The sequence below is a fragment of the Vidua chalybeata genome, chromosome 5 (assembly GCF_026979565.1).
Source record: "Vidua chalybeata isolate OUT-0048 chromosome 5, bVidCha1 merged haplotype, whole genome shotgun sequence".
Classification (NCBI taxonomy): Eukaryota; Metazoa; Chordata; class Aves; order Passeriformes; family Viduidae; genus Vidua; species Vidua chalybeata.
The window spans coordinates 3,221,892-3,249,439 of NC_071534.1; the positions used below are offsets into that span (position 1 = coordinate 3,221,892).

Below are 27,548 nucleotides of genomic sequence, written 5' to 3' on the forward strand. Positions count from 1 at the left end.
AAAAATACAGTTATTTATCTTAAGTTATTGAAGAGTTGCTCCAAACGAGATTGGTAAAATGCATAGCAGATATCTAGAGAGGGAGCAGAAACTGAGAATGAATATGAAGCAATGTATGCAGTATTTTATTACATCTGGAACTTGGATTTCTGCTCTTTTCCTTTTAGTGCTCGGGAGCTAGAACTGGAAGACAGGCAGAGTCGACTGCAGCAGGAACTCCGTGAGAGGATGGCAGTAGAAGGTGAGAGCAAAAGGGAATATTTCATGGATTGTGTGTGTGTATTTCTAGCCTTGTCTATGCTGATAGTTCTTGCTATCTCTGTAGATCATCTGAAGACAGATGAGGAGCTCTCGGAGGAGAAGAGGATCCTGAATGAAATGCTTGAAGTAGTGGAGCAGAGAGATTCCCTTGTGGCTCTCCTTGAGGAGCAGCGGCTTCGAGAAAAAGAGGAAGACAAGGACCTGGAGGCAGTCATGCTTTCCAAAGGTTTTAGCTTGAACTGGTCCTGAGCTTAACACATTTACCTCTGCTGGTCTGTGTTGTCCAGTTGGCCTACCCTGAGTTTGCCAGAATTACATGGATAGGAAGATGTTGAAGGGGAAACCTCTGAAGGGTCCAACAGCATGCAGGGATTTGGTTTGAAGCACTCAGAAGCCTTTTGATCAGTGTGTTGGTTCCAGAAGCTTAAGTTTTACATGTCTGCAAGCCAAGTTGAAGAAATGAGTTGAGACTGTGGAGTCTCCTTGAGGTCCTGTACAATGGACCATATTTTGTGTGTGGTAGGAGGGAGGGGGGAATAATCCATGTGTGGGGAAGGAGGTTAAGGGAAGAAGTGCCCTTAACTACACTGGATTTAAGGCAGTCCATTCCTTTCCCATTTTTACTACACCAGTTCTAATAAAAGGGAGGGAAATGGCAACCTTTCCTGAAAAACCACAGCAGCCTGTAGCAGTGGAATCAGCTGTCCAGGAGAGCTCCAGAAGCCCAGGGCAACACCTTCTTTGCTTTAGTCTTCCTCCCCACCAAAGAAACCTGCAGTTGATCCTTATGCATGGATATGAAGAAATACAAGACAGAGAAGATACTACTATGTTTGATGGAACTCTCTGCCTCTTGGTTTTTGGAGAGAAGTGGGCATCAGTGGACCCTTTCACTACCTTAGCCTCCTAAATCTTCTTGTGAGGAGCAAAGGGAGCAGAAGAGAGAGGGAAGATGCCTATCTGCTTTGCTACACACTGGAGAGGCAGCTACTGCTGGCCTTAGTCTTCATGGCCACAGCTCAGAGGCTGGTGGGCTTCCTTGTTCTGTTTTTATTGTGACTGTTTTGACACTGGAAAATACTGCTGTGGGACAGTGGTAAGTGTGTGCTGGGGCAGGGGTGTTCCCAGGCAGCATTCCCTGGTTATTAGGCCCCCTAAAAGGGAGAAGTCCTTAAGTGACTGAACCACCATTAAGACTTTTCAGTGTTTTTATTTTTTTCTTCCTCTGTATTTTGTTTTTGCACATTGGAAACAAAGCTTAAGACCTGCCTGGGCCCTCAGTCACTTTGACCCTTTTATGTCAATTAACTTATTTTTTTAATACTTGAAAGAAGATTCATTTTTGTATCTTTTAGGAAAAAAATGGACGAGTGATGGGTGTGTGTGCCTGCTGCATCCTACAACTTCCACTTCAAAATTACTGGACGTTGTTACCTGTGGCTATTTATTAGAGTTCTTAATAATAATTTGATTGTTACACATATTTGATTGTGGAGGGAGTGTTTTAACTCTGTTAGAGAAAGACACTACTGCGGATCGGTCCCTGCTTCACAGCAAGGGCAGCCTTTATGTACCCATGGATGCATCCTGCCCTAGGAGTTTTCCTGTATGAAAAAATCCTGTGCACTCATGGAGTTTAAGAATCTATTTGTGTTCTTAGCATCCTTTTCTTCCACATCCCACATTCTCTCTTTTGGGCTAACAAACCCATATTTATTTAAATTTTACATTTTTATAACAAGAAAGCCAAAAGTGTGAGGTAGAAGTATCCCGTATGTCTCTTCCTCACTGAAAGAGGAGATCCTCACAGTCCTGATACAGTTCAAGGGGTTTCCACAAAAACAAAAATAGCACATTTCCTGCTGTATCTGTTGGAAGAAGCTCCTTTTGGCCCAGTTAGTGAATCTGCTGCTTTTCAGCCAGGAGGGTCCTGACTGTAGCCACACAATAACCAGTGAGCAGGATGTGCACTGAGCAGCTCAGCCCCACTGCCTGTGGGACAGACTCCCTGGGCAAACCGTGTCCTTAACCTCTCCTGCAGAGCTGAAACAGCACTGTGCACTGGGGATGTGTCCTGTCCTTCACATGATGTGTCCAGAGGGTTTCCCTCCTTGGCATGCTGACTGTGTTCTTTTCCTGTTAAAGAAGTACCAAGGCTGCTTTCTGATGTCTCTGAGAACGTGTCCCATTCCCAAGCACATTTGTACAGCCTACTGACTCTTCCAGCTGGAATTGACACTGCCGGTGCGAGGCACCCCAACAGGGCTGAACATCCTTCAGTCTTTTGCCCTGGCACAGAGGTTTGCGTGGTTTCTTGCTGTTGGCTCTCTACCTCCTTCAGAGGGGTCTCCTGTAAGCCGAGGTCCATGATTTGAATTCACCTCTGACTTGGGAGAATGCCCCAGGCTGAGGGAGTGTCCATGGGGACTCTGAGCAGTGCTTGGTTGCTAACTGTGGAAACCCGTGTTTTCCACCCAAAGTGTTCTCCCTTTATTCCACCTAGTGTTTTATGCTAAGGCATTACAAATTAAATCCAGATAACTCGTGGAAACCAAGCAGACAGACAGGCAGCTGCAGTGCTACTTCATAACTGTGTGTGTTTAGCAAGTGGCACCTGCCATTCCAGCATCCCAGAGTGGTGGCTTTACCAGCAGGATGTCTGATGAACAGAATTCCCTCCCGTTTGCTGGTGCAGGGCCTGCTGCCCGAGTCAAACTGGCAGTGGTAGTTTACACAGTCTGCATTTGAGGGGCCACTGGAAGCTGGAGTGCAGGAGGAGGGAAAAAAGAAAGTTTAGTGTAAATTGTCTTGTGCAGAGAATTGCCCTCAGTCCATTTTATAGTGCACTGGGTATATGGACCACATCTAACTTGTAACAGATGGTTGTTAAATGTGAGCTGTAGAACAAAGTCCTGAAGAAGAAACACCAGATGGTTTCTTTTCCCTTTCATGCTGAGGGACATTGGCCAGATCTTTGCAATGCTGAAGAGTGAGATCGCTTCAGGGTGTAATACCTTATTGCACAGAAAACCCACATATTCTAACCCTGAACTCTTTGGGTTGTGCTGAAGGCCTCCAGCATCAAGAATGAAAACACAGAGCTAACATCGCACACACAAATTGATTAAAAACACACAAAAGGGAATGTTAAAAGGCCTTTTTATATCAAAATGGTTGTAAAAGGCACAACTTGTTATTTGCTGTTCAGTTGCACTTTAAGAATATGACTTGCATATCAGATAGTGGGTTTTTTTACTCTCTGAATATTTTTAACTCAAATTTTGTATTTTTAAAGCTGAAGAAGGTTCTTGTGAGCACAAGATTCCTTATTTGTATCCGAATCCGAGCAGGATGTTCTAGCTCTTCGCGCTGCCCGCAGCGCACGCTCAGCCACGTGCATTCAATGACGTGTGTCCATCCCACGTGTGAGGAGAGCCGAGGGACCCTCAGCTCCCGAGACGTGGGCACGCAAGGGTGGCTGTCCCCAGGTGACACGGTCCTGACCCGGGGCTGGCCGCTTCATCCCGGCAGCAGGTGGGAAGAGAGCCGAGCTTGGAACCTGAGCCGTGCTGGTTTCAAAATGGGCACACTGAGGATGGGGCAAAGCCCTTCAGCCCCTACGGGGAAGGGAGGGGAACACCAGCTCCTGGAAGGAAGCGCCCAGGAGGTAAATGGAGGTGGGGGAGTGAGGACTGCCAGAACAACTAATCTGCTGTTTTCACAGTACCATTCTTTTTTTAAACTGTTCTGTTCCTTTTAACCATTTTCTCATTAAAAGTCACAACTGGCTGTAAAATTCTGAGCTTCAGAGAACTAATGTGTAGGGAGGTGACAAGACATTTCAGCTCCAACTTTCAGACATATTCCTTCTTTCAGTTAACCAATACCCCCTGGTCTCACTAGGGCATGTTATAAACTGCATTGCTGAACATATTTTAGAGCGACCGCGAGTTTTAAAAGTCTGTCCTTCTCTCTCTGTCTCTGCATTTTCTGTAAATATTTGTTTGTATGTAAAGGCACCAGTGGATCCTTGGGCTACCCCCATGGTCAAGAATCTGAGTTTTGTGCAATGCCTAGGCCTCTGTTAGAACACGGTGCTTGCATAGAGCTAGTCACCACATTTGTGTGCACTCTGGTGGGTTTTAATATTTTTATACATCCTAATCCTGAACGTTATGAAGTATTCTAAGTGGTCTAGACAGCATGATCTAGAGCAGCGAGCAATTCCCTTTTGTGAGCAGCTACATTCTTACAAAATGAGTTAACATTCTTATAAAATGAGTTTTCCATTAAGTGTTTACGCCACACACCAGTGGATTGAGAGAGGTGTTGCATTGTAAAATCTCCTGTGTGCAAACTGAAAAGCTGCAATGGGAATTTCAGTTGTCACTGTCTGCAAGGAAGAGAGCTCTAAAGCATACTAAAAACCAGCCTGTATATAGTTCACAGAGAACGAGATGGCTGGCTGTCGACCTTTGCAAAGTAACAGAGATGGGAAGCTTCCCAAAAGTTCCTTGCTTTTGGATTGTCCAAGCCTGCTACCCTGCCTGTCTGTGCCTGCTTGGCAGGTACTAGGCAGGGTAGCAGGCAGATGAGGATGTCCCTGAAAGCAGGTGTGAAGGGGAGGATGCCATGTTCTGATGGCGCTGCAGTAATTTAAACACTCTGTATCTGTGGGTGCATGCACGTGTGTGTGAAGTCTGGTCCAGGCCAAGGGAGTTGCTTTGGCATCTGCCCTTTTGTAGGAACGTGAACTCTGATATTCAGATTGTTCAAGGCTTTTACGGTTGGCATGTATGGAGCGTTAACAGAAAAGGGAACACCCTACCTGTACAAAAGCAACTCTGTTCCAGCCTGTTTTCTTCTGTTTGGTTGTGTTCTATCGTTTGTTTTTATGCACACTTGCTTCATTGGTGTTGAGACGTTAGCACCTCAGATGGCCAACTGAACTAAAAAAAAAAAAAAATAAAGTCATTAATTATTTTTTCTTTTTTGTTGGTGGTGCTATTGTTTCTTTCCTCTGATGTCACTTCCTTGGTTGACGATTGATGAGGACCTGAGAGGAAGTGATCTAGCGATAAATCTGGCTGTTAAAGTGCCTGACTCCAATTTTTTGCTGACTCACTCTCAGCCACTCTGAATTACCTGATGCCAAGAAATCAACAATACACCCCCCAGTACATGTGCATATTCTACATTGTTTCTTCAGATTCTGAGTGAAGTTACTATAAATAGCCAAGAAGGCATGCAGGTAATATAAATTGGCTTGTAGAAACGAGGATTTCATTTTTATAGCTGAAGCTCACTTCCTCAGCCTGCAGTACTAACCTGAACATCTGATGCTGGTGTAGCAGCATTCAGTAAAATATGGGGAGAATCATATTAATGCCTCTGTGCTGACTTTTTTTAACCTTTTTTTTTTCTTTTTTAAGAAGCAGAAGTTTCGCACAGGATGGCGGGGGAAATCCCGGCTGGGGAAATCCCAAACAATGTGTTTAATCTTCTTGCCCACTCAACCATTTTCAAAAACAAAGGAATAAACCCTGGTGTTCCTATGGTGGTGTGATGAAAGGAAACCTATTACTGCAGCAGGAGTGATGATGCCTCGGATTTCCCCTTGCCTGGAGGCTGGGCCAGCAGGCTGTGCTGCAGGTGGCAGGAATGACAGCTCTCGCTGCCTCATTTGTGCAGCTCAGTAGGGCAGCAGGTTACTGAGTACGTTTCAAACCTTACAATTCTTCCTGTTCTTTTCTTCTGGTCTTTCGTTCCCCCATAGTAGTGGGAATAAAAATAGTAGTGGGAGAAAGCTGTGGTTACCCAGGGATGGGGGATCTTTCTGCTTTTAAACGCCAGTCTGTGAGGATTTCTCACTTGATGCCAGAAGAAAAATGAATGTCTGGAAAGTGACTGCTGGACTCGGACACAGGAGTTGGCTCGCATCCATAGTCTTCCAACACGTCAGCATGGCTTTTTTAACACTGCAAATTTTGTTAGTTCTCAATCCCAATTAGGAACAAAGACATTCTGCTGTTTTACAAACTGTGGATGGAACAATGGGTCTAGGAATAGCTTTATCTGTTGCTAGCTTGGGCAAAACCTACACTGACCCTCCAAGAAGAATGCTCCTGCACAGATTAACTGCGAAATTGCACCAGTAAAAGATCCTCTAACAAGTAAACCCCACCCCAGGAGCTCAGCCTGGTGGCAGCTGGTGCTTTCCTTTTCCCTTGATAATGAAAGTAGCCTTCAGAAGCCTCTGACCCATTCCATGCCCACGAAGCTGCCTCACCACCCACCCTGCGTGGTTCCCCTTGGCGCAGAAGCACAACCCCTCCCTGGCTCTTTCCTGGCAGAGGTGAGGAACACGCAGAAGTTACCGAGGTGGGAGGGTGAATGTTCCCTCAGCTCTCGGGAGCACGGGAGGTAGGTTGTCAGTGGGTTCATTAAGAAGTGTGCAGAGCCTCTTTCTGGCAGCAGCAGATATATTTTATCTTATGCTGCCCTCCTGGCTGTACTCGGCCTGGCTAAAGACAGGAAACTTCTCAGGAGCTTTGTCAGGAAAAATAACTAAGGGAAAGTCATGCCTACAGCCCCCTGCCATTCTGGCTTCCCTCATGGTTTTATAGGGTTCTTTTGAAAAGTTCTCACCATCAGTGCTGTGGCAATAATTAGCATTTGCTGTCTGCATCAGCAATTGCATTTTTAAGTCACGCACATTGGAGAATGAAAACCTGATCCTGTAAGGATTCTACCTGGCCACACATGTCATAAGAATTCCAGCAGGTCCTGAGTGTATCTTCCTGCTTTAAATCCTAAGCATCAGCCGCAGTGGAGCAGTTACCAGAAAAACGATCCTTTAGGTGGCAGTGGGTGGAAAAAACAGTGCTGGCATCTGGCTGCATCTCCTCCTGGAGCCACAGGGAAGAAGGGCTGCATGATTCATTTTACAGATATTAAGGGATATGATGTAGAGTTGCCTCCTTCCTTAGCCTGCATCCTTTTACAAGCATTCAAAACAAGGAACAAAAAAAACCCACTGCTCCAGAAACCAGTTCTGGAAAAAGTGCTATTTTGCCTTGGGAACAGTGTGAATGCCTGTGGATACCAGGAAAGTGGATAAACTAGTATTTCCTAGTTTATGTTGTTTTTCTGCATGTCTCAGGTGCAGAAATCACGTGGCTTTCTGTAAGCAAGATGAGATAACATCTCTTTTTTATTATTCACATGTTCTATACAGATATATAATCCATATCACTCAGATACCAGAAACAAAAAGGTATAAAAAAACTCACAGCGATTTCTCAAAAAAAAAAAAAAGGAACACACTTTTGGCAGGAGGGAGAGGGGGGACAGTGCTGCTTAGGGCAGTGCTGCCTTTGCAGGGCAAAGCAAAACAGTTTGGGAAAACAGAAACTTCACTTCCTTGAAATGTACATATTTGTGTGTCATTTTTTCCCTGCCCAACGGGAAGCCAATATTACTCAAACCTCAACCAGAATTGACTCAGTCTGTTTTGCAGAATCCCATAACTTTAAAAAGCACCCTAAGGTGCCTAAGGTCAGGCACCCTTGGCACACCCTGTGGGGCCATCCAAAGCCTGAGCGAGGCACTGGCACTAGAGCTATGTTGAAGTGTAAGGCTGTATTAAGGAGTAATTAGTTGAAGTAGGACTGTATGACTAAGTGTAAGGCTGTATTAAGGAGTAATTAATTGAAGTAGGACTGTATGACTAAGACTTGAAAGGAGGTTGTAGCAAGGTAGGGGCTGGCCTCTTCTCCCAGGCAACAAGTGACAGAGTGAGAGCACAAAGTTTTAAAGTGCACCAGGGGAGGTTCGGGTTGGACACTGGGAATGATTTCTGCACAGAAGGGTGATTAGACACGGGCTGCCCAGGGAGCTGGTGGAGCCGCTGTCCCTGGAGATGTTTATGGAAAGACTGGATGTGGCACTGGCACGTGGTCTGTGGCACTGGACAATGGTCAGTGCCACGGTCTTGTTGGCAAGCTGATGTTTGGTCACAGGTCGGAGCCGACGATCTCAGAGGTCTTTTCCAAACCTGTGATGTCTGTGATTTTAACCCCATAAAACGATCTTAAACGAAAACCTGCACTTATTTGGCAGGGAGAGAAGCGGCCGTAGATGGGCTGTGAGGAGCCTTTGGCCAAGCAGCACCAGGTCGGGACCCATCAGAACTCTCCAGAAGGAGGATCGCCGTCGGGAGAAGCGCGGCGGAGCGCGGATCGGGCGGGTCTCCGCTCCCGGGGCGATTCCCGGCGCCCACGCCCTCAGGCCGCACGACCAACCGCAGCGGCAGCGCGCCGCGCGCCCGCCTTCCCGCCCGGGGCCGGGCCGGGCCGGGGCCGGGGCGGGGCCACCGGCGCCCTGAAATACCGAGGGCAGCGCGGCTTCCCCCGCCGAGCGCCGCGGTCCCGCAGCCCCGCTCCGCCTCCCGGTGAGTGTCGCCTGCGGCTTCTCCCCAGCCGCGGGAGCGGTTCGGCCGCGGCACCGCCGCCTCGGGCGGGAAGCTCGCCGGGAAGCTCGCACGGGCGGCGTTCCGGCCGCGCTCCCACGCTCGGTGCCGCGCGGGCCCGCCCGGGAAGCGCCGGTGGCCGTGGCGGTGTTGGGGCGAGTGTCGGGCCCGCTGCCTCCTGGGCCGCGGGGCATCAGCGCCGGGGCCGGCGGTGCCGGCTGCAGCTCGCAGCCCCCCGGGCCTGGGGCGGGGGGGTGAAGGGACGCGGCGGGGGTCGGTCTGCGCGTTCTGCTTTTTCTTCTGGCTGCTGGAAACTCCTCTGCCTGCCGGCCGCTCTCCCGGCTCCTTTCTGCCCGCCGAATCCCGCCTTGCGTTTCAGCGGTGCGGCTGTTTCTTCCTTTGCTCTGTTTGCCGCTCGGTCCCTCCTCGCCCGTGTGGGAGTGACCCCCGCTCTGCCGGCGGCCCGGCCCCTCTGCTGCTTCTGCCGGCGGGACCGGGCCGTCCCTGCTCCTGTCGCGAACCGCCCTCCCTCCGGCTCAGGTGGTATTTCATAAAACCGCAGGAAGTTCTCTTTGCCTTTGGACTGCGTGGCCGAGTGCAGCGTCTCAGTTTCGGCTGAGAGTTGTCAGACGCGAGCGGCGTTGGCTGGAAGGAGTTAAAGCAGCGGTGGCGACCCCGGGGGGACGCGCCTTGCCTCAGCCTTCCAGCGGCCGAGGGGTGTGGGAGCGGCAGCTCCGGCAGGAAGGCAAGGCCGGGATTCTGTCACATGAGTCAGTTCGGTGTGAATCTCCTCTCAGCTCCTTGCCTTCCCCAAAGCTGTAAGCTGCCTGCTGAAGTGGTGAGCGCCTTTGGCTGGCCCTTTGTTGCCCTCGGACGTGTTGGATTCAGGGTGAGTGAAGGCTGGAGCGGGTGACTGCGTGCAGCGTGTGAAGGGGAAGGGAGCGGAGTGAGCAGGTCTCCTTCCTTAGAAGAGTATTTCTGTAAGTTACACGCTCTGGTGATGGTCTCTGTACCTTGGAGCGACAATGGCTCTGAAACTGGTGGGTTTGGCGAAGGGGGGATGTTCTTGTCTTCTTTTAAAGGCTAATATTTTGTAGCTTTAATTAAAAAAAAAAAGTATAGTGCCTCAAAGTTATTTAAATCATTAAAGTCTTCATTCAGAAAGTCAATGCTTATTTAGAAACGGTGACCTTTTCTTTACCTCTCTTGGAGTATCTGGGCCATAATCTTGTCATGGGATACTTGTTATCTGTTCAAAACGGTTAAAGTGTTACTGGTTCCCCGACAGGAAATTGTTTTTGAAATTTTTGTTTTGGTTTGTTTTTTTTTTTTTTTGGTAAAGGACTTTTTGCAAAAGTCCACCTGTGGGGAAGAGTGGTTTTTGTTCTGTTATAACTTCTTGTCACTAATCAGACTGAAACTGTTTTCACTTGCCTGTGGAAGCATAACATCTTAAAAGGTGTTATTTAAAAATAAGGGGGTTTCTGTGTGGGGCTTTTTTTTTTTCCTCTCCTTTGTAACCTCTTTACATGACTTTAGTGGTGTTCAGTGTCTTTAGGATAACTTTGCAGCACTCATTCTTGGAGATTTCCCCTGTGTTACACACTGGGGGAATGCATTGTATAAAAAGCAGCATTCTAGTACTCTGTTATCTACTTGGATTTCTACAACCTGACTCTTCCCATTTTCTTGTCTTCCTTTTTTAGGTCTCTTGTCTTTCGTTAGAGGAAACTGGCAGGGCTTAGGGACCTGCTGAGGCAAAACACTTCAGTTGTGCATGTGCAGGGTGTAACAGGTGATTGCAAACCTGTGGATAGGCTGCCCTGTACCAAGAAAGGCTGGTGTGACAAACCTCCCCTTCTGATTTGCCAGCACATTCTTGTTTGCATCTGGTGACATTTGCTGAATTTAAGAAAAAACGTGACTGATTTTTGGTTAGGTGGTTTTGTTGGGTTCCTGCCCTCCCAGTTTCTTAAAACCAGATTAGGCCAGCCGAGACTGTGAGTTCAGCTCTGTTTCTCACTGTGCACAGGCAGCAGAGCAGTGTACAGCATCCACCAGGGCTGCCTGTGCAAACCAGGAGTCTGTGCTCCTGGGATTTGGGCATGCCTGAACCCAGAACCAGGACATTACACCCCTGGATAACGTGAGGGCCTTGTAATGGTGCTCAGTGTGGCTTTTTATTTCTGTTAGATCCTAAACCAGTAAGAACTGTGATTTATAATTAGGGGATTATATGGGGGGGGGTGTGTGTATTCACTGAACACTCTCACCTGAGGTCATTCATGCCATGTTTTCCTACACTGTGTTTTTCCTCTGCAACAGGATGACAGGAGTCATCCACACTCAGCAGGAGTCTGAGGAGCTGACAGCTCAAACAGGGTTTTTTTTTTGGGTTGGTTTTTTTTTTTTTTTCTGTAATGGAATGAAAATGTTTAGAGTGGAAGCAGGCAGACACATAAATCTAGTGACGGTCACCTTTGGAGACCTTCCTAGGGCAGCCTGGTGCTTGGAAGTCATCGGATGGGGGAGAAGGGACTGTCTCTAATGAGCAGGTTTTGTGCCTGGTGTTGGAGTGCTGGTGTGACTGTGGAGGAGCAGCCTCGAGGTGCTGGCTCCTTGATAAGGCAGCTCCTTTGGCCTCTGGGTATGAGCTCCCCAGCAGGAAAGAGCCAGCCTGGTCTGCGGTTTCTCTGCTGAGGGGAATTGTGTGCAGATGGGCAGGTTTCATTTTCTCTGCTTAGCAGTTCCTAGATGAGTGAAAGAGCAGAATTCGCTATCAGTTTTGGGTTGGTTTTTTGGGTTGTTTTTTTCTCAAGGAGCTGCCTTCTTTTTTTCTTGGCATGGTATGGCTTTTTGTCTGTTTCAGATTACAGAGTTTTGGGGGCTGGAATTACCTACATATCTGTGTACTGTGCAAAGCCAAGTACATGAAAGTATTTCTAATTTGTGAGTGGAGCTCATGGCTTAGCAAAGATGCAAAACTCTTGGAGGTCTGAGCCCCTTTTAGTTTTGGATGGCTTTGCTTGGGGTTGCAGGGTGCTGAGGTTAGCTTTAACTAACGCTTATCAGTTGTGATTATGGTATGTGTGTGGTGGGGGGGTCCATTCCTCAGATATTTTACAAGTTTGGTTTTTTTTGACCCAGACAAGATAAGAAGGATATAGGGAAAGGATGCATAAAATATAGAAGGAAATGTTGAGTCACAGTGTCCAGTGTCATTCTTTAGGTTTGGCAGCAATCTGTTAAGCTTCCTGTGACTGCCTTGATTTGTATCAGATGTCTGTAGTGAACCATGTCCTGGCATCCTGCTGTTCCCTCATACTGGGAAGAGAGCAGGACTCTCTGGAGCTGCCAGTGGTGTAGGTTAGGCACCTCCTTGCTCCCGGATGAGATGGCAGGGATTGCCTCCTGAGTGCTTTCTGAAGCAGCTGCTCAGTGCAGAGCACAGGGTTATGTTGTTGTCTTTCACACCCTTCTTGGCAACAGCTGCTCCAAGAATCCTTCAGCCCCCTCCCCTTGAGTAGCCCCATGGCTGGGAGCCTTCTTAGCATTGCCTTGGGCACTTGGTGACTTCTGCTCTTGATCCAGTCTGCTGCTTTCCTTTTTTTTTTTTTTTTTTTTTTTTTTTTTTTTTTTTTTTTTTTTCTTTTTTTTTCTCTTTGCACCACCGTGGCACTGCTTGGAGGTGCTGCTTGGCCCTGGTGGGCTTTGGCTGGACTGCCCTTGCTGGCAAACATGAGGAAAAGGCTGTACCCTTCATGCATTATGGGAATTCTGCTCTTTCTCCCATGAGAGGACAGTGTTGTTGGGGCTTTAATCTCCTCCTACCTCAGTAGCTTGCTCCCCTCTTTCCTTTAAACTCTCAGAGCTTTTTTTCAGCTTCACTGAAGTATGAGCAGGGGAGCTGGACTGTATGTGCCATCATGGCACATGTGGATGTTGGATTTTTGTTTAAATGTCTGCAAACCTGCTCTATCTCCTGGTAAAATACTGCCACTGTAACCTTTGGCCAGTTTGTAGTGCTCTTACTGCTGTTTATAGAATGGGCAATACCCAGGTCTCTCAAATATTTTGGGTTATTTTCTTCATCTTTAAAGGACACATGTGTTCCTTGGTAAGTGTAACTTCTGGTTGTTCAGTGTAATTGCTGTAATACTTTCAGATTGACAGCCACACAAAACAAATCCCCTTAGATCAGCAGTTGCTCTATTTAGGGTTTGTAAGGTCTTCCTGTGTTTCAACGTCAGCCTATTCCTCCTAAGGTAGAACTGAAAGTGAAATGGTTTTGCTTTGATTCATGCAGTCATGTGTTTTCTCCTAGAAGAACAGACACTTTTTCACTGTGTGTAGACCTACAGCTAAGAGAGCCCGTAGGTGTTGAGTGGAAGAAGCAACTGAGGCATCTCCTGTTTGCCTGGCACTAGGAAATGTGTACTCCTTCAGGCACCTATTTGCAATTTTCCTGTCACAGTTCCCAAATGGCTCCTGCAGCGTTTCTTTGAAGAGGGGTGTTTTCTTAGCTCTGTATCATTCTGAAAGGTGTTTAAAAGAGGTGGTGCTTTCTTTTATGCTCACAGTGGATGAGCTGCTGCTGTCAAACAGCTTTGATCACAGTGATGAATGCTGCTTGGAGTTACTATTATTTTTGGCTGTCTGGTTTGATGCATAACTTTCTTTTTAAGGTTCTTGAGGACTTCTGGGCTCCTGTCATAAGAGATTCCTTCAAGATTATCTTGATTACTTTTTAAAAATATTTTTGTACTGCCTTCATCAGTTTAACTGTCATGGTGGGAATGGAAGTTTCAGTGCAGCACAGTAGGAGAAGGGAATCAAAGGATCTGTGTCAGACTTTCCTTCTGGGGATCATCTCTGGCTGTCTGCTGGTGCACAGTTGTTTCATAAAACTGAGGCACGTAAGAGATGTTTACATCTCTGATACACTTGATGTTTAGGAGGAAGCGAGCCTGTTGAAAATTCATTTTCATGTTCTGGGAAAGCTGTCAAATATTGACACAGGGTTGTGGATGCTGTCAGAGTGCATGAGTGTGCAGCTGTGAAGATTCCTCTTTGTACCATTTTCTCTAGAAAAGCTTTGAATCTTTTTATGATAAATATTCAGAGCCTGAGAGGGTAAGCAGGCTCCACTGAAGTCATTCTGGGGAATACCAGCTGTGAGAATTCTCTTGACAGTAAATTGTCCAGTGCAGGGAATCATTGCTTAGCAGCTCCGTGAGTGCAATCCTGGCTGTTGCATCAGCACCCTCGTTGTAGCTAAGCAGGGAGCTCCTGAAATGTTGTTCTTTGGATGTCTAATTACTGATGGGCCACTCTGGTCGAGTATTTAAACTTCACACTGAAGCATATTTACACCTTCTGTTTATTCCAGAAAGCAGTGCAGATATCCCTGGTGCTTACCAGTCTAGAAAGGCAGTTCTTGCCTACTCATATGGCCTGAAAGGCAGAGGGAATGCTACTGTTATGGGCAACCTGTGTCCATAAAGCTGTCTTTTTTAATTCTTTTTTTAATTACTTCTGACCAGTTTCTTGCTTTGCTTATCTAACTTGCCAGTCAGGCAAAGGAAAGACAGATTTTCATTCCTCTTTACTGCTGGTATCAGCTGTGAAATGCATCCAAGTCGCAAAATGACATGGCATTCCTGCTCATGCTGGCACTGAACAGTAGTACACGTATGAAAACTGAAATCAGGAGGATTCTTTTGCGCTGTGGGTGGCATGGCAGTTCTTGTATCCAGTCCCACTCTGATCTCTTATGGCTGGCAGAGCCTGTCCGAGTGGCACCTGCAACTCTCAGAGCTCTGTTCCCAAGTGCTGAGACAGTGTCTGCTGCAGGAGCTGAGCACTTTGTCACTGCTCCAGTGTAAAAGCAGCTTTGCCAGAGTGCAAGGGTGCAGTGCCCATGGCCCAGCTGGGGCATGCTCTAAATCCAGAAGCAAGTCTTGCATTTCTCTGGTTGGGTGCTGTCACTTGCACCTCACCAGTGATGGCTGGAGTTTGTCCCAGTACTGCCTGCTCTCAGTCTGTTTGTCCTTCCTTGATAATGTCAAAACACTGGAAGTGTGATTCCTCAGTGCTTTTCCATCATTTCTAAGAGGCAGACATGAGAACTGCTTGCATGTGCACTGTGCCATTCTAGCAGGGGTCTGTTGCAGCTGCTGGGCTGAAATAGTTAGATTTTGAACAGGAAGCTAGCCCTGCAAAGACCAGCAGTCTTGTGTGATAGTGGTGATGGTGCTTTTTCATCAGGGTTTGCTCTGCTTCCTCCAGCTGGGTCCTGAGGAAAGATAGAAGTATTTTCCTGACCTTGCCAAGGAGGTGAAGTGCAGGACGAGCTCACCTCCAAAGGGCTGGAGTTCCTTTGCTCAACACCAGAGAGGAAAAACTCAGCCCAGTGCCGGATCCAAGAAACTGCCTGCACTCTGATAGCCAAGATCCAAGTCCTGCCCTTTCCTCCTAGGTGTAGCTATGCCCAAAATGTAGAGATGTAGAAATTCTGCTTGGGTCCAGCTGCAGTTAGCTGAATTCGAGTTCCAGCTGCAGGCTTTCTGTTGACTCAGCTGTGTCTGTAGGTTGGCTGCTGAAGAATAAGATGTCATGCTGCCTCTGTCACTGATCCAGTACAGAAACCACACTGATTAAAAGTTCATGCCTGTTTTTTTATGAGCATTATTAATATGGCACTGCTCCTTCTTACTCATTCATGTGCTGCGTGGGGGCTGGTCAGAGGTTTTTGAGCCAAATGAGAACGGTGGTTGATGAGGGATTTGGATGTCTTTCTTCCTAAGTCAAAGTACTGTCCTGATAACCTGAAGATTGCTGCACTTCGTGTCATTGTGAAAAGGCAAAAGACCTTCAGGAACTTAAATAAATTTCTATCAAAAAGGCCTACTGACAGCTTGTTTTTAGAATTGTCTCCAATAAAGTTTTTTTTCCAAAGAGGAAGATAAACCCCCTTTAAACAAGGAGTGAAATTTATTTCTAAGCCAAAATACACAGCTGAGAGTGCTTGGTGTCCAGGCTGAGATGATAATTCTGTACTAAAGCAGCATAAAGAAGCAAAAGTAAAAATGTCCCAGCTAAGGCAGATGTTTTGCATCAAGGGTATGAAGAGTAAATGGCTTTATGTTGGTGCTGGGTTTTGTTTTCCCTTGCTGGAGAGATTGGTAGTGGCATTATTTACATCCTAAAGAAGGAGGCAATTTGAAGCTGAAAGGAAGAGAAACAAAAGCTCATAATCTCAAGCAATCGGCTGTCCTGTTTAGGAGTATCCGGCAGAGGTTGTCCTGGTTGGATTTTAAGTAGTCTCATGTATCCTGACTAACAGGGCATTCCTCCCCAGAGCCAAGCAAATAAACCACAAGTGACTGGGGGAAGAGGTGTGTCCTGCTCTGGGCCACTGAGCCGCTGGTATCTGCAAGTATGCTCCTCACGGCTTATCAGTTTTGCCACTTCCAAAACGAGCTCTTGATGTTGCCTCCTGCCTCAGAGGCAAATGGGTGGAAAATACCCTTAGTTTGGAAGCAGTGTTCCCCGTGGCAGTGAAAGTGCTGGCACTCACCAAGCCAATGGCTTTGGTGTTAACCAGATGTGCCAAACCATCCTTGAGTTTCACAGTTTTCAGCTGTGTGTGCATCCATACATGCCCAGAGGGTCTTGTTGAGCCCATCCTTCACCTGGCTTATACATTGCAATGTCTCTGTTCTCCCACCATGCTGCTTCTCTTTCCAAAGCCTGGAAGCAAATTCTGCTTTAGGGGTGAGTCTCAAATGAGGCAAAATCTTGGGGCGTTCCAAGCACTGGTGCAGGCTGGCAAATCCTTTGCAGAGTAAGGAGCGATGGGAACAGGTAATGATAACATCCTATTTACTCAGCACTGTTGGTTTGGCACACCAACAAGATACCTTCCCTGGGCTGTTTAGTTCCTGTTGGGTTTATGGGCTAGAAGTGGAGCATTGCTTCTGGTGACTTTGGGCTCTGTGATGTGGTATTTGCTTACACTCTCCTGACCTGAAGTGCTGCAGACAACAGTGGCACAGCTCAGAGTATCCTCAAGTAAGGAACCTCTTAAGTCTGTGATGCTGTTTCTCTTTCTTTATTTTACAGTAGTGACTGGATATGTAAAGTAGTTGTGCCTGCGGCAAGTTCTCATGAGGACAGTAAAATTGAGTGGTTATGGTTTGATATATGGATTTAAAATGCCAGGACATACCAAATACTTGGTTTCCCTGCCTGTAAAATGATGCCCTTGCTCTGTAGCTCAGCAGTGAAATATCTGCCTACAGGACAGGTACTGGAAGGGAGAAATAGTCACTGTTTTACTTCTTCCAATAATGATGTCATCCTGTCTGCCACACCCAAAGTTCTTCCCTTTCAGCTGCCACACAGGGAAAGCAATGCTCAGATTGGAAGTTTTTGACTTTGCAGTGACTGATGCTTTGTTGTGGTTTCTTCTTTGGAGATTTTAATTGCTCCTAACTCAAACATGAGACATAAACATCTTGACAGCTCGCACAATAGGTCCATTGATCCATAATCCAGACACAGTATTAAAGGAGTCAGTCTTTACAGGCCTGTGGCTTCCCTGCTGAAAACAGTAACCAGGCAGTATCTGCTGGGAATAGTAGCTCCCAGGCTGAGCTGTGAGGAGAGGTGAAGAATCTGAGGGGAAGTGATGGGAAGCAGAGGCACTGTTTGTGGGGTGGCTTCTTTTCTGAGCTGTCTCGAAGATGTAGCGCAAGTGTGGAGATGAAAACTGATTTTAGGGTGACTCAGCACTGCTGCAGGGATTCTGGGACCTGCTGCTGTTATGGCAGCCCTGAGAGCTGTGGGGAGTTCCCCCAGCGCTGTAATACAGTGTATGAGGCTTTTCCTTTGGATTACCCCTCCCTGTGTGATGTGGGATAGAAGCATGGAGTGCAAATTGTCTTGCAGTCCCTGCTTCTCCCTCTTTTCCACCCTGCAAACTTGCAGTGCCAACTCTCCTTCCCCTGGAGTCAGGGGGTTCTGGCCCTGCCTGCTCTTGCCTCTAGTGATGGCGCTCCTCGTTGGTGGACTGCAGATGGGAAAAGCTCCTCTGGCGAGTTCCTTGTGAGATTTAAAGGATAGAGTGTAACTTGGAGATGAGAGGGAGAAGCAGAAGGTGGGACACCAGACCTGAAGGAGCTGTGTTGTTGGAGAGCAGCAAGTCCCATCCCTCAGGGTGCACTCAGCCCCATCTAAAGAGCTGTCATTGCCTTGGAGGAAGCATCCACAGAGTTCACTTGTGAAAAATCACAGAATTCACTTGTGAAAACTGCTGTGTGTGGGTGGCATGAGGTCTTTCCTACTGCACTGACAGGCTGTTGGTGGATGTGCTTCTCCAACTGCAATTATGTTTTCTTACCATATGCCTCTCCCACAGTCCTGCATCCCATGCAATGTTGAGTTGGAATGAACATGCCCTATTCTGATTCTGTAGAACTGATTTAAGGGTTTTAAACTTGTGGTTAAAGCAACCCCTTATGTTTTTTTTTCTAAGAAAGAGAGAAAGACCAGGTCTAAAAAACTGGTTGTAGTCTTATGTGTTGAACACATCAAGGCATTTAGTGATTTCTCAGAAGCAGCTCATTTCTCACAAAGAAATGTGAGCTTCTCACAAAGTTCACTTGTCTGAGTGAATTGAAGTAAAAAATGAACAATGCATTAAAGTTAGTTGATGTTTCAATTAAAATATCACATTCTGTAAAAATTCATTCCAAGATTTGAGCAGTCCTAAAGCAGCCTTAGCAAATTATCTATTTTGACTCTGAATCTGAGTGCAGATGGTGTTTGTACCCTTTATTCATCTTTTCACCTTCTCCAACTAAAGATTCTTTTTACCCAATATAAGGTAACCTTTTTCCCTCCACCAGAAACAGTCTCAATCTGAATCTGAAACTACCAGGATTCCGAAGTCTTAATGATTAAAAAATTTGGGTGGTATCAGCATGATTACATTTGACTTGGTTTTTTTGTTTTTTTTTTTTTTTTAAGATTCCATTAAGGAATTTGACTTCTCAGCAGGAACTTCATGATTATCGAAGCCCTTTCCATTGATTCAAAGTAGTTATGTAAAACTTGAGGTTCCTGTAATTACTAGTTAACTAAAATAAAAAGTAATTTGCCCTGTATTGTAGAAGTAGGAAGCCATTTTGGGGTGGAGAGAAATCCTTTTTCCTTTTCTCTGGTGTGTTTTTGACCACCCAAGGAGAACTTTCTTAGCTGAGGGCAGGTATTGCCTTCAGGGTCGTTCACTGCATGGGTGGTCAATCTTTGGTTTAGGAAATTTGGTTTGTGAAGTTGTGTTCAGGCTCCCTTGTCGTCATTTTTTGCCATATTAGTACTTTGGAGGGTGGTGGAACTTTTCATGGTTCTGTTTGTGTGTTTGTTTTATCTTTGCTTATGTACAGTAGACAAAATTGCTATTTGCAGCTATGGTGGGTGACTTTTTTTAATGTCTCTATTTTTGTGGACTTGGCCTGAGGAGTGTCTGTATCTACACAGAGCTGATTTGATCCCTGAGGGAAGGGAAGAACCCACACGTGTTGTAGGTCTCTTCTCCCTGCACAGCTACTGACACCTGCAGGTGCAGCAGGCACCTGGCTGGGCTGGAGCAGTCTGTGCCTCTTCATTTAAAGCAGAGAGTGGGAAAATTGCATTGAAAAGAAATGTTATCTCTAAAACTAGACTATGTACAAACTGAGGCTTTACCTACCCTACAGAAATACTGCTTATGGTGACAGCTCTTGAGGAGTTTGCACAAAGCCAAAGTCCTGCCACAGACTTAATTCTAAATCCCCACTTTCCTCTTAATCTCAGTGTTCTGAGTTCTCAAACCTTAATTAACATCTGTGTCTCTTCCAGCAAAGTCGAGCCCAGGTGACCAGAGGAAAGGTCACCCTAACCTGTTTCAGAGCCCCTTCAGGTCCCAAAGAACAGGACAGAGGACTCGCCCCAGCCAGAGCACTCCTTAGGGTAGAGGTGAGTAGCAGCAACAGGGATTTGAATGGAACAGAGGAAAATGCAAAGCAGCAAGGGATAAGCCTGTGTTGTAGCTGTTAGTCTGACATAATTCCATGAAAAGAAGAGCTCACGGTTAGGAGGCTTCCTGTGGGCTGTTGTGTGTTTCAGACATATTGCAGATTGTGTTTTGGTTTTGGACTTCTAAGAGCCTTTGAAAGTTGGGGGATTCATGGTCTCTTGAAATATGACTGTGGTTTGCTTCAGAGTTTGAATTTCTTTCTGCTTTCACTTCCCTCTTTTCTACCAGCATGCTAGTTATTTAAAACACAGATGTGAGGGATTGTTACTGTGACATAGTCATTTATCACTAGCCCAGGTCTTTGATGGTTAGCAGGCCTTTTGTTTGGGTTCCTTAGTGCTTCCAGCCCATTCTTGGTTTAGAAGGTGCCTGCATAACAAGCAGGTTGTTGCCCTGGGTGAGGAAGGCTTGGTAGGGAGGGAGTGCCCACTTTCAGCCAGGCCCTGCTCATCAAGAGTTGAGCCAGAGACTTGTGTGTGCAGCTGTGGGACTGTTGTGTCTAAGGCACAAATGCAAGGTTCTGACCCACTCATCAGCTGCTCCTGGCAGGATGAGGAGGGAGCACTGTGCTCCTACATCTCCCCTTTGTGAGGGAGAGAGAGAGGCTCTCCCTTGCTGGGTGCCTCTTCCCTTGGGCTCTGTCCTGCTTTCTCCCTTCTTCCTAGCTAGCCTCCCTGGAGGCTTAGCAGAGTTCATGTGACTGGAAGCCTCTGTTGGCTCTTGATCCAGCCTTCCCCATCATGGTATTTGTTGAGAAGTATTGAAATGAGCCTCGTGGATCTCTTGCATGGAGGGTGGGGAGAGGCAGCCTCAAGGCCCTGTGGGCGTGTAGCAATGTCAGCTGGGTTTTTCATTTCAGAATATTCTGCTGTGCGTGCAGACCCGTCAGCTCACCCCTCTCAGGAGTTCCTCTCTGATCACCCTGCTCTTCATTCCAGCATCTGGCTCCATGCAGGGTGCTCCCTCCCTTACTCAGCAGCAGCTCTTGGCTTTAAAGCCCTGTTTGTAGGTTGTGTCACTCCACTGTCTGGCACGTGGCAGGAAGGAGATTTGTGCCTCTCATTCACAGGGCCCCTCTCACTGGGGCAGTTGTAGTTTCCTCAGCCCTTTTTCATGACTGATGGTGTGTGATGGGCAGCTCTCTCCAGAAACTAAAAGGGACATTTACTATGAGACATAGCCAGATACGTAAGTACAGCTTCAAGATGTGGATTTATGGGAAATTTTTTTCCTTTCACTTTTCTTTCTTACTTTTTCACAGGACGAGGATTTCTGGTCTGAAGCAGAGGGTGACGTGAGCTGCTCTGTCCCTGGATCCATTATGGAACAGGTTAGAGTCAAACATGTCTGAAGTCAGCTGTTCACAGTGTACAGTGGTTCTCTGGTGCATTTGTTCTGAGATACTTTAAAGGGAATAAATCTCAGTGTTGGCTTGTGTCCTTGAATTTCTCAGAATTTCTGCAGTGTTCCTGGCGCTGCTCTGAATACAGGGAAGTGGATGGAACCAGTTAGGTTGCAAGCTGCTTCCTTGCAGCTCTCAGTGTGGCACTTCCCCTTGGCACTGCAAGCTGGAGATGTAGCTATGTAAAAGACTACAATGTTTATTGATAAAGCTACAAACAGCTCAAACTAATCAAGGAGTGGGCACAGCCCTGTGATCAATGCATTGTGTTGTTTTGTGCAATGTTAAACACAATTATGATGTTGTTACTTAGCACACAAATCTTGCACGCTGAACTGTAACTGAAATGTCTGTCATCCTCCCCTAGCCCAGCCCATGTAGGATACAATTCTAACCCCCTACTCTGCCCTCCTACAAGCCTTTTGAACACTATATGATTAAAAAACGTATCAGTGATAAACCCAATGACCAGTCGAGCAGGCGGCTGAAGGGGATTGCCACTGGTGCCCCAGTGAGCTTGGGTACCAGGTGACCTGCACACCTGTCTGTAAACATGCATGCTCACATCATGGAAGGTGTGCCTTCTGTTCATCTCTGACTGAGCATATCCTTTCTTTTCCATTTGTTTCCATTTCTGAACCCTGGCTTTTGTTGACTTTGTTCCTCCTTTTGTCTGCCCAGTCAGATATGGTTATGTAGAGGCTTTGCAAGGTTCCACTCCCCAAAACTCCCTTTCAGTTACCAAGTTCATCCTGGTTGCATATTGTCAGCGTAACAAATCATTCTTCTTTAACTATTTTTCTTCTCCCTAGGTAAATTTAGCCCTAAGTATTTTCTTACAGGCAGACCATCTGCATACCAGCGTAAAGATTTTCTTTCTTACTTTATTTCTGTGCTTATACCACATCCTACTCTCTTACCTATTCTTCTAAAAATTTTGGAGAGTCTCCTGGTTTTTGGGAGGCCTTAGTTGGTTATGAGGCCTGGTGTTCCAGTGGGGCCTCTTCCTCCCATCAGTCTGCCTGCCCCATGGACTTCCTCGACCTAATTAATGTGGGCTGCCTTGCTGGAAGGCTGCAGGTTGTGTGGCCATGGAGACAGCACGTGCCCATTTACTGGGGGTGCATGTGCCATTGGAGGTGGCACTGCTCTGCCATCTCATGTCACTTTTCTTGGGAGCAGCTGCTTGGCTCTCTACAAGGAGCTGAACAGGTTTATTATGGAGCTAGTTGAGGTTCCTTTGAAGAGGGAGAAGAAATGTGAACCTTGTGGGTTTTTGCAGGCTTATGCTCTTATCTCTGTTTCCCACCTTGTTACTGCTCTGCTCTGATTACATGGAAGTGGAGAGCTCCTGCCTTCTTTATGCACAGCAAGTAGAATGCCCAGTTCCCAAATACAGGGGTAAAACCCTTCCAAACACAGGTGTCTGAGTAAAGGAAGTGGATGGTTTTTGCTGAACTCACACCTGTTTCAAAAGAGGAACTCATATTGGGGTTGCTGCCATTGCCACAGCTGGAAAGGTGAGGAGAAGGTGAGCTGGGTTTTCAACACCAGTTTGTAAGAGCAGAGCCTTCTGTCATTCACCATGGGACAGTCCTGTGTGGGTCCACACCCAGGACTCAGTCTGCATTTGCTGAGGCCTCGTGGACCCCCTGGCTGATGCTGTTCAAGGTGCCCACAGGAGGCCACAGAGACGTGTTCAGGGTTGGAAAACGGTGCATGCCTAGATGCTCTGAGTGGGACATTTTCTAGGCATGGGCTTAACAGTGATTTCCTTATGTTTCAGATCAATGGACCTCTTCAGATGGAGCATGCATTGCTGTTCACCTTCCTGGAGGTATCCTCTGACTGTAACTTCAAAGACCAGCTGCGTTCCCTGCAAAGCCAGCAGATCATGTTGTGCCAAGGAAACGATGACGATGAGCTTCAGACCGATGGCAATCGGAGTGGCCACTTTCAGAATGGTGAGCTAACTGAGCAAGCTTTTCTCCATCCTACACATCTCCCTGAACGTGGTGGTTTTCTTTCCCCTTTTCCTGTCTTTGTGTTTATTGTCTGTTTCAGGGGAGTAATGTTTTCACTATTGAGAAACTTCACTGTTTCAAAGTTGGCGGTGTTGGCTGGGAATTTAACACTTAGGTTAAGACAACTGGTACATAGTACTTTCTCTCTCCATGGATTTCTAGAGCACGTGTCACTGGCTTTTGTCTGCAGCACATCAGACAAAGGCACAAAGCTGGTACTGGTGATAGCTGCCCTCAAGGAGTGTGATACTAAGCAGTTAAGTTAGGCCTCGCGCTGCTCCTCAGGCAGTATCAATACTTGGGCTAGGATCTTGGAACAACTCGAGTTCTGGTACTGGGTGAATTCCTTTCTACTCTACCAGTCTGGTGAAGCTGTTCCTCATATAGCTTCTGCTCCTGTTCCTGCTTTGCTAGCCATCTGCAGGGTGTCTACTGCCCCTTGCCCAGGGTGTGTCAGCTGGCACGTTGACCTCAGCTGAAGCAGGGTGAGGAGGAACTGCTACAGTAAAAAGCCCTCTCTCACACAAATTTGCATAGGTGTCATGGCAAAAACAGGTAGGACAAGGTGTAAGGTTCTCAGCTGAAAAAGGACAAATTCAGACTAGATGTAAGGAAGTTTTTTACAGTGATGGTGGTAAAACACTGGCACAGGTTGCCCAAAGAGGTGATGGATGCCCCACCCCTGGAAACATTCAAGGTTGGTTTGGCTGGGGCTTTGAGCAGACTAATCTAGTTGAAGATGTCCCTGATTATTGCAGGGGGCTTGGATGAGATGGCCTTTCAAGGTCCCTTCCAACTCCAACTGTTCTATGAGGTGCTGTATTTTAGGTGGTGCTTAAGAGACAAGTCACTTAAAGTCTGGAATCATTAGGTTGAAAAAAACCTTCAAGGTCATGCACAGCTTTCCCCTTTCTGGGCAGGATGTTGGCTGTAACTGTTCTGTTCAAATTTTGGTTGGAGATGTTCTAACATGCCCTGCAGTGATTTTTTTTTTTTTTTCTGGGGGCAGGTGAAGCCGCACTTTACTTAAACTACAGATACAAACCCTGTTTGCCAGTATTTCTGGTAAGCAAACTGGGTGCACTTAAAGAAATCGTGCTTAGGCCTGTCATGAATACCCTCAGGGGTGGGAAGGAGGTTGCTAACGGGCATTAGCAGCTCATCTAGACTAGACTAGATTAGACTAGACTAGAGCCTGTGAACTAAATTCTGCTCTTTGTGTTGGCAGGGTTGGCTCAAACAAATGAAGAGGTTATCCGGATCATTGCTGCTCAGCTTGCTGAGATTGGAGACCAGTTTGACAGAGAAATCCAAGAAGGAGTAGTAAATAGCCTAGCACGGCACTTTCTGAATGAGAATCTGTCTAACGAGGTGAGTGAAAAGCAGCCTGATAAGCAGATCTCCTTTTAAATATTCTGCATCCTTCCTGCTGTGACTTTGAAGGCATGGGAAAATTAATCTCAAACATTTGAAGATTTATTAGAGGTGATTCTGTGGCAGAAGTTCATCTGTAGAGTGAGTTCCTTGGGCTCATTCCTTTCTGCAGATGGTGAAATGGTGGTTGTGGAAAAGGACTGACTTTGAGGCATTTTGTCCTTTTGATGGCCCCATGGCTTATCTTGGAAAATGAATGGTCTGGCTAAGGCTTAGTTTTAGTACTTAAGATCTTTGTACTTTGGTGCAAAGTCCTGTATATCTGCTGACCATCATATGGGTAAAAATTGAGCAGGTTAGTGACAGGAGCTGAACTTGTGCTTGTTACTGAGCACTGAAGAGACAGCAAGTCATAAGACCCTTTTCTGATGTTGTGTGTTCATTCATAGGCACAGTGTTGGGAGTAGCTTTGGGTTTAGGCCTGGCTGTGTGACCTGTTGGGGTGGCCTCTTCCTAGATGCAGGTGGCCCAGCATCTAACATGCCTTGCTGCTGTGCAAGGGAAGTAGAGTTTGAGGTCTCTTGTGTTAAAAAGGAAAAGGAAGGCTGTCCAAGGATTAGCTCTACATCTGGATCAAGGGCCATAGGTTTTTTGGGGGTGTTTTTTTATGTAACAGGCTGGCTGCCATGGCTGGGAGGAAGGGGAGCAGCATCCTGTGGAGTGTTGCAACAAGCACATCAGTTATTAGCACAGTCCTGGCAGGCTTTATGCCACAGTGGTTGCATTGAGATCCCTCTCTTCCTTCCATCCAGGAGATAACCCAGCACATGTCCAGGGCAGTGAGAGAGCTTACACGAGCCATCCCCTCAGACATGGAACAGGAGAAGGCCATGTTGGTGCTAACAATGGTCTTGACTAAGAAAATTGTGAATACAGTGCCTGCTCTTCTACGCCGTGTCTTTAACACCACTCTGAACTACATGAACCAGCAGTTCCACAACTACATTGCTGAAATGGTGAGCGCTGTCACACAGCTCTGTGGGAGTCACAGCCAGCCTTTCAGCTGCCCTGGGTTATTCCCTCAGGGGTGGCCTAGCTCTGAACTGCCCGTGGCCTGCTGCTTTCCCTGTAGTGCTCTGGAGGTTGGGCCAGAAGGCAATGTCAGTCCCTGCAGAGCTCTGGAAATGAGTGTGCTTGAGGGGGTCATGTCACATCTGCTTGCTCCCCCCCACCTCAGAGCAGCCAGTGAACAGAGTGCATTTGTTCTGCTGGGCAGAGAGAGCTGTGACTGCTCCTCTCCTCCCTGCAGTCTCCTCAGGGAGCTCTACCAGTAACATTCTGGTTAATGACTCTTTCATTCCCTCGGGGAAGGAAAGCCTGACCTGAGCTTTCACTGGCTGCATTTCCCCAGTGTCTTGACCCTGAGCTCTCTGCTCTTGTCTTCCTCAGCTCCCTAGAGCTTGGGAGAACTGGAAGGGGAAAGGAATGAGAAACAGTCAAATCTGTTCTTGTTCTCTGCTGGCACTTGAGCAGAGGTGGGGAGGCTGTGCAGCTCCCAGCAAGCCAGGCTAGAGGCCCAGCTCCATTAACCAAGGACTCTGGGGAGGGGAGAGGACACACACGCTGCTGTTCAGGCTCAGTGGTCCTTGAGAAGAGACGTGAGCGGGCAGGGCTGTGATCCCCTGCGAAGCAGAGGTGACACAGCTGTGCTGTGCTGCAGGCCTGTGGGACACTCCTGCACTGCAGCCTTGCCAGATGGGCCCGGCTCACTCACCCAGCACCCCGCGCACGCTGTCACTGTGCTGCATCCCTCAACTCTGCCCTTCCCGTCGCTCAGTTTGGCTCCAGGTGCTGAGTTATGCCAGAAATAAATCACTTTTGTGTGAGGCTGTCCCCCGGGCCGTGTCCCTGCTGCTGGCACGGGAAGGAGCACGGCAGGTGGCAGTGTTGATGCGCCGTTCATGGTGCTGGAGCTGCCGGGCTCCTGGGCAGGCACAGGGCAGGGCTTGGTGCAGGAGGAGAATCCTGCTGCTGTTAATAATGCCCCTTCTGTTTCTCTCCCTCCAGCTGGGTGAGTGAGCTCTCCAGGCCTGTGTGAAGCATGTGAATTCCTGAAGATTTTCCTTGATGGATGAACATGACTTGATTTTCTCTTGACTTCTGAAAGACAGCTGTGAAAGGGATGGCAGAGCTTCATAGATGAGCTTTTGTAGACTAGCACAGCAGTAATAGTAGCATGAGCTGCCTGCCAGCTCTGCCAGTACCTGTAGGAAGTAGTGCTTGCCTCTCTGCTTTCACAATACCTTTTATTTTAGCAGCAGCAGGGCCTGCCTTCTGCCTCCACAGGCCCAGGGGGCACAGGACCTGTCCTCTGTGGGGTTTTTTTGCATTTTGCTTTAGTTATTCACTTCCCAGCCCTGCACCTGCAGCTGAGCCGTGCTGAATGCTGTTCCCAGGAAGGCCTCAGAGACTGTGGAATGGGTGGTTCATCAGCGGGGGGGTGGGTGGGAGGGATTCAGGTGTCTTGATGAGAAGCTGGCAGCAAGAGGGAACAGCCCTGAGGGATAGAGGGGGGATGTGGCCAGAGAAGGCTGACACCAGGGTACTTCAGTATCAATCACCATACACCTGTGTTTGCTTGAAAAATAAAACTGACAGAAAAATTGTAAAGAAAAGGGCAGGGTAGGCACAGAGAAAGTTTTTTGAGAATGCAACCTGAATATGCCTAAGAAAAGGTAGCAAATTTTGTAGTCAAATCTCAGGCTGAACAAACTTGGACTCAGGTTGTTTTATACATAACCAGAAAAGGTGGCAAATATGTCACCTGTGATCCAGCTGCCTCAGGACTTTTCCAAGTATGTAAATATTTTGTAGGTTTTTTTAACTTAAATAAAAATTTAATCTCTGGAGGCTACTACAGCTCTGCAGACGTTCAGT

General features: G+C 47.1%; 2 protein-coding genes across 5 annotated transcripts in view; both read left to right on the top strand.

Annotated features, from left to right (window-relative positions):
* The window catches only part of MICAL3 (microtubule associated monooxygenase, calponin and LIM domain containing 3), a 107,481-nt gene extending 102,230 nt beyond the window's left edge, over positions 1-5,251 (top strand). For all 3 annotated transcript variants that reach the window (XM_053942017.1, XM_053942014.1, XM_053942018.1), the window contains 2 exons: positions 168-241; positions 326-5,251. In XM_053942017.1, coding sequence (XP_053797992.1) covers positions 168-241; positions 326-510 — 259 coding nt within the window. In that variant the 3' untranslated portion in view covers positions 511-5,251. The remainder of the gene's footprint in view (positions 1-167; positions 242-325) is intronic.
* Positions 5,252-8,617: 3,366 nt separating this feature from the next.
* On the top strand, positions 8,618-27,548 carry BID (BH3 interacting domain death agonist). 2 transcript variants are annotated; one of them, XM_053942322.1, is made up of 7 exons: positions 8,959-9,620; positions 19,634-19,750; positions 21,073-21,141; positions 23,000-23,177; positions 24,466-24,608; positions 25,424-25,627; positions 26,679-27,548. In XM_053942322.1, exons 1-7 carry the CDS (start codon positions 9,498-9,500, stop codon positions 26,688-26,690), a joined length of 846 nt encoding a protein of 281 aa, XP_053798297.1. In that variant the 5' UTR covers positions 8,959-9,497; the 3' UTR covers positions 26,691-27,548. The 2 variants fall into 2 exon arrangements, with proteins under 2 accessions (XP_053798298.1, XP_053798297.1); XM_053942323.1 differs by lacking the exons at positions 8,959-9,620; positions 19,634-19,750 and adding an exon at positions 8,618-8,713.